Genomic DNA, 6,003 nt, shown 5'->3' with positions numbered 1-6,003 from the left:
GTACTTTTTTACTTGTATATATATATTCCCCATGCTTGTAGTATGCATGTAGACGCGTATGTATATGCCACTTCTCAGGTGCATTACTCTGATGGTTGTGTGTTTACAACGTATGTTCATGGCTTTCTCTTTACAGGCAGGTTGCTGAGACAGGCGACCTAGCTAGATCGACTGGTAGCAGCTTCAGATCCTCCTCTCCTCAGGTATATATCTATCTTAGCTAACCCTTGCTACTCCCTTTCTGTTGTGCAATAGTTTTGAAACTTTGCCTTTAATTTCTTGTTCAAGTTTCATTTGACGGCTAATAATATTTTCTTAAAACATTTATATTTAGATAAAGTGATACTAGTGTGTCATTATATTTTTCAATCAAAGATATGCTTTATTTTGGAGTGTTTCATACAATGCTTACATATGCATTGGTTGAAAATTCCTAGTCAATGCTACGAATGAGAATGTACAAAATCTTTTGAAACCAGGTAGCATTTTTTTACTATACTTGTACTTGTTCTACTCTCGTTAATTTATGTATGCATCTATATGTCTCCCTTTTCCTTTTCAATTTTGCAGCACTTGATCTGTGCCATCGATCGGTTGCTTGTTCTCAGCCCTTTACAGTCATGCATGCTCTCTGATCTTTTTCTCATTCAGGTTTTGTTTGCTAGATTGCACACACTGTTTGCATTGGGTTTGTGATTGCTTCTCTGACTTGTCAACTCTGACTCTGATAGTCTGATACATCGATTCATAAGATAATCAGGTTCACGAGTTGTGACCCCATTAGCCTCTCAGGCTACTTGAAATCTTACATCATGAAGACGTCTGAATTTTTCTGTCAATTTTACTTGTATTCTCGATGCATATCATTTTTTCTGTTAAGTGCATTAGTCTAATGGTTGCATATATGTATGTGTTTACAACGTGTTCATGGCTTTGTGTTTACAGCTAGGCAGGTTGTTGAGACTTGAGAGAGCCGAGCTAGCTAGATCAACTATTGGTAGTAGCTTCAGATCCGTCCTCATCTCAGGTACCTAGCTTAGGCCCCTTCCTCTGATGTGCAATAGTTTGCCACTTTGACTTTGCTACTCAAGTTTTAATTCGATGGCTGATATTATTTTCTTAAAACATTTATTTTGATAAAGTGATAACAGTGTCATTATATTTTTCATCAAAGTTGTGCTTTGAGTGTTACACACACTTACAAATGCCTACACATATGCATTGCTTGAAAATTTCTAGTCAAAGTTACGACATGAAAGTCAAAAGCACCAAGATTTTTTTTGAAACGATTTTTGCTTATATTTGCACATGTTTTCCACTAATTAATTTATGTGTATATCTATATGTTTTGCACTAATTAATTTCTATATGTCTCTATTTTTCTTCAATTTTGCAGCACTTGATCTGTGGCATCAGTTGCTTCTTCTCATCCCTTTCCAATCATGTTCGTTTTCTGATTCAGGTTTTGTTTGCTAGATACCTAAGCCTGTGATGAAATTAAGAACTCATCCTATTTTTGCCATTGTAAATTTCGGTTATGATAAACTTTAAATATTTGCATAGATATTTTTTCCTGTACAATGATAAGGGCTAAGATTTGGATTAGAACGGGGGGGGGGGGGGGGGGTTCATGATATAATGAATTTGTATGTTTTAAATATGCTTTTGATCTGGCTGGTCGATTAAGAGAGTATGCCTAACTCCATTACTTGCAGCCATCTCATTAGGTAGGTTTAGGCGTTTAGCTCGTGTTTTACTTCGCTTTGATTAGATAATTACGAAAATAAAGAACTGATGGGAATTTTCAATTACGATAAACCTATGTCCTATGACCGTTCCATAGGGCATTTTTCTGTAGGATGATAAGGGTTGTGTTTTGTTTTAAAAAAATGGTGCATTTTATGGTCCACAAAAATCCACCTTATCTGCCTATTACACTTTCAATATTAATGTCTTGCACACACGTTTCCCAACTTTTTTTTGTGCTTGGTTTAAATTGTGTTAATGTGTTCACCATGATCTCTCAACATTTTGTGCTTGGTTTAAATTGTGTCAATGTGTATTCACCATTCAAATCATATGAAGTAATATGATGGATGTGTATGTAATAATGTACCAATATGTTTTTATCTCTGGCAGGTCTTTTGGTAGATAGGCAGCTTATTAGCTCCATTATTACTTGGTCTAATCCGGCCGTCGTCTTCTCTGTAGGTATGTTTAGCTCATGTTTTACTTCGTTTTGATTGGAAAAGTGTGATTCCTTAGACAAGTAATGGAGCTTGTCTCTCATCATTGTTAGATTCCTTAATTAGATTCCTTTATTTGCATTGTAAACTCTCATCATTAATCATGCACCTCCATAATTAGTCCTGTTTGCTTGTTTATATCCTTTGCAGCCATCATGTCTTCGGTGAATTTGAGCAACAACGGCAAAGCTGTGGTAGTCAAGGAGGAGGAGGTCTCTTCGCCGGCGGCGATCGAGGGTGCACCTCCGACAATGTTCCTGCTGCCGGTGACCCAGGAGACCCATGCTCATCATCACCAAGCGCCGCTGGATAGCTCCGGCAGACACGCCATGCTGAGCAAGGGCCAAGGACATCTCGGGAGCAGCGTCCATGAACTGGGCCCATCGTCGTTGCCGCCCAGCCAGCCGGAGCCTGCTACGGCGGTGGTGGTGTCGAGACCCGTTGGGTTCAGAGCGGTGATGCAGCACTGCGTCGCCGCGCTGGACGCGGGCGACATTGTGGCGGTGAACGCCGATCTGCAGGCCATGTCGTACCTCGCCCTCGCGTCCGCCAACGGCGAACCCACGCAGCGCGCGGCGTTCGCCTTCGCCGAGGCGCTCGGGCGGCGCGCGCTGCAGACGCTGCCGGGCCTGTCCTGGGGGCTGCAGCACCAGCTCGCCGAGCAGGTCGCACCAGCGCACGCCGACGCCGCCCGCCGCTGCTTCGACGTGCTGTGCCCGTTCCTCCGCATCGCCGCCTTGGCCGCCAACCAAACCATCGTTACGGCGATGGAGGCCGAAAAGCACGTGCACGTCGTCGACCTCGGCGGTGGCGGCGCCGCCAGCCCGGACCAGTGGCTCGACCTTCTCCGCCTGTTCGCCGGGCGTGCTGAGGGCGCGCCCGTCCTGCACCTAAGCGTCGTCAGCGAGCAGGAAGCACTCCTCTCCCGCACCGCCGGGCTGCTCTCCCAGGAGGCCGTGCGCCTGCACGTCCCCTTCATCTTCAACCCGGTGCGGTCCCGCATCGGTCAGTTCTCCGCTCCGGATATCGCAGCCCTCGGCGTACACTCCGGCGAGGCCTTGGTGATCACATCCACCCTGCAGCTCCACCGCCTGATCGCCGACGAGGTCAGCATTGCGCTACCAGCTGGCGCTGAAGATCATCATGGCAACCAGCAGGGGAAGAGGAAGAAGGTGGAGCAGCACACAGCTGGACCGCATCTGATAACGAGGGCGGACGCGCTCCTCCGCGACCTCTGCGACCTGTCGCCGAAGCTGGTGGTGCTGACGGAGCAGGAGGCCGACCACAACGGCGCCAACCTCGTCTTGATTTGAGTTTGTGATCCGTAGACTGGTCGATTTATTTCCGTAGGCTCAGTGGCTGCTAAGAAATTAGCTTATTTCATTGGAACAGAATGCTAAACTGGTCATTATTATGGTTTGTTCGTTTTATTTTCGCTGATATTGTAATGCGCCGTATATCATTTGCTAATTTCGCTGCACTCATGCATCAAAGACCAACAAGCTAACTTCTCCGGATAGGGCTTGAAAAATTACCCGTGCCTTGTTAGCTCGCTCGACTCATGGCCGGCTCGGCTCCGCTTGGTCCAATTCCTAACGAGCCGAGCATAACTTTGTGCTCGTTGGTATAACGAGCGAGTTCGAGCCGGCTTGCGAGCTGCTCGCGAGCCGAACGAGCTATGCGTACAATATGATTTTCACCTACGTTATAGGCCGTCCAGAAACTAAGACTCAATATTTCCTTTGTGCCTTTGTGCCTTTATGCTTGTCCAGTGTTCATTGAATGGACCGATCAATTTATATATCTGACAAACCAAGCCTCAGTATTTTGTAACCTATTTGCTTATGATAGGATAGCTTATAGGCATATTATTGATGGAACATTTATGGTTGATGAATCATGGAAGTATCGCCTGTGGAATTATATACGATACTGAAAGTATGGAAATAAAACTATATATTTTCCTAATATTTTTTTATTTAATCTGTATGGATGTATATCACCTAGGAGAGTATTTCAGTGTTTGTCGCGAGCTAGATCGAGCCGAGTCAAGCCAGCTCGTTATCTTAGCAAACCAAGTCGAGCCGAGCTGGCTCGTTATCCAGACCAATCTTCGGAAGCAAGATTATTGTTGTTTCTCGACAAGCAAACCAATATGCAGTTATATTTGTGCATGCATAGCACACATGAAGGGATGAACTACGTGATGCCCACACGAAAGATAATTTTTATTTTGGTGAATCGATTTGTGCTAACTTGATCTTAAAGTTTTCGTGAGTGGCCTTTTATGCTTAGCTTGCATCCTCTTGCAACGGCTCTTTCTCCGTTATTACGTGTGATGCAAATTTTAGCGTTACAGGTTTAACTGGCGCTCTATATCTCACTCCACATCTCTAGCCCGGCCAAACAAAGACCATGAGCTTACCTATATAAACACCCGCCACCCGTCTCCGAAATATATAGACCATGCATTGAGCTCATGCAAAGCGCCCCTAGTTCTCTTGATCCTAGGACGGTGTGGAGTTCCTCCCACGGAGGACCAACAGACATGTGGCCCCATCGTCGGTATGATTTTTGATATACTAATGTATAATCATGATATATTTAAAAAATAGGAATATTTTTGAAATTTTTCGTAAATTAGTATATGAACATACTCAAAGTGATAAATGAGTATATGGATATACGCACGGTGGTATACTGATAGTGAGAGTAGCTACACGCAAGTGTAGAAAAACTCGTCCTATATATAGGACGAGTTTTATCTACATATAGGACGAGTTTTTCTACACTCGCGTGTAGCTACTCTCAGTATAGGACGAGTTTTATCTATACTCGCGTGTAGCTACTCTCACTATCAGTATACCACCGTATATATATATCCACATACTTATTTATCACTTTGAATATGTTCATATGCTAATTTTAATATACTTCAAAACACTACCGGAAACGCGGACTTTGCCGAGTGTCCGAGGCTTTGCCGAGTGCTAAATATCGGGCACTCGGCAAAGAGACTCTTTGCCGAGTGTTACACTTGGCAAAGAAAAACACATGGTGAACGCATCCTTTGCCGAGCGCCAGGCACTCGGCAAAGAAAAACACTCGGCAAAGTATTCTTTGCCGAGTGTCGGGCGCTCGGCAAAGGACGACACTCGGCAAACAAGCGCCACGCAATTAACGGCGTCATTCTTTGCCGAGTGCCACGTCGCAGGCACTCGGCAAAGAGATGTTTTGCCGAGTGCCTGGCCAAGACACTCGGCAAAATGTACATATTTTTTTTCTCTGTTTTGCCTAAATTTTTTCTATTGTCATCCTACATTCTCCTCAACAACATATGTAATTTAGGTTCATTTCTTATAGGGGCTGCTATATTTCGTCAATTTATTTTATTTTATTGAATTTCTTGAATAATTCAAATTTGAACTGCGTGGTCATTCGAATAGTGGAAAAAATGAATGAAAAATTGTTATTTATGTTAATGAGCATGCTTTGATGTCTTATCGAAAAAAGGACCAGAAATTTTTGAACTACTATTCACAAAATATGGTGATTAAATTGTGTTCGAGTCGTATTTAAATTGTATAAAAGGAAAATTCGGTCGGAAAATTATGAAACTTGTCGAGATGTCATGTTATCATGTGAGGATATTGTGATAAAATGTTTATAAGATTTCGTGAAATTTTGCAATCTACAATGCTTAACACCTAATCGGTCTGTATATAAAATCATACATCTCTTTGGAAAACTTTTAATT

General features: G+C 43.3%; 1 protein-coding gene across 1 annotated transcript; it reads left to right on the top strand.

Annotated features, from left to right (window-relative positions):
* The first annotated feature begins 2,401 nt into the window (after window positions 1-2,401).
* Window positions 2,402-3,559, top strand: LOC112885338 (scarecrow-like protein 3). The gene has a single exon (XM_025950976.1). The coding sequence runs from the start codon at window positions 2,402-2,404 to the stop codon at window positions 3,557-3,559; it is 1,158 nt and encodes a 385-aa protein (XP_025806761.1).
* Window positions 3,560-6,003: the final 2,444 nt, after the last annotated feature.

This window comes from Panicum hallii, chromosome 3 (genome assembly GCF_002211085.1).
Source record: "Panicum hallii strain FIL2 chromosome 3, PHallii_v3.1, whole genome shotgun sequence".
Lineage (NCBI taxonomy): Eukaryota > Viridiplantae > Streptophyta > Magnoliopsida > Poales > Poaceae > Panicum > Panicum hallii.
Note: the sequence above shows the minus strand (reverse complement) of the source record. Positions and strands in the feature narration are given on the sequence as shown.

Bases quoted from the DNA above. Each gene is read 5' to 3' on its own strand.
- LOC112885338 (XM_025950976.1), top strand. From the start codon at position 2,402: ATGTCTTCGGTGAATTTGAGCAACAACGGCAAAGCTGTGGTAGTCAAG.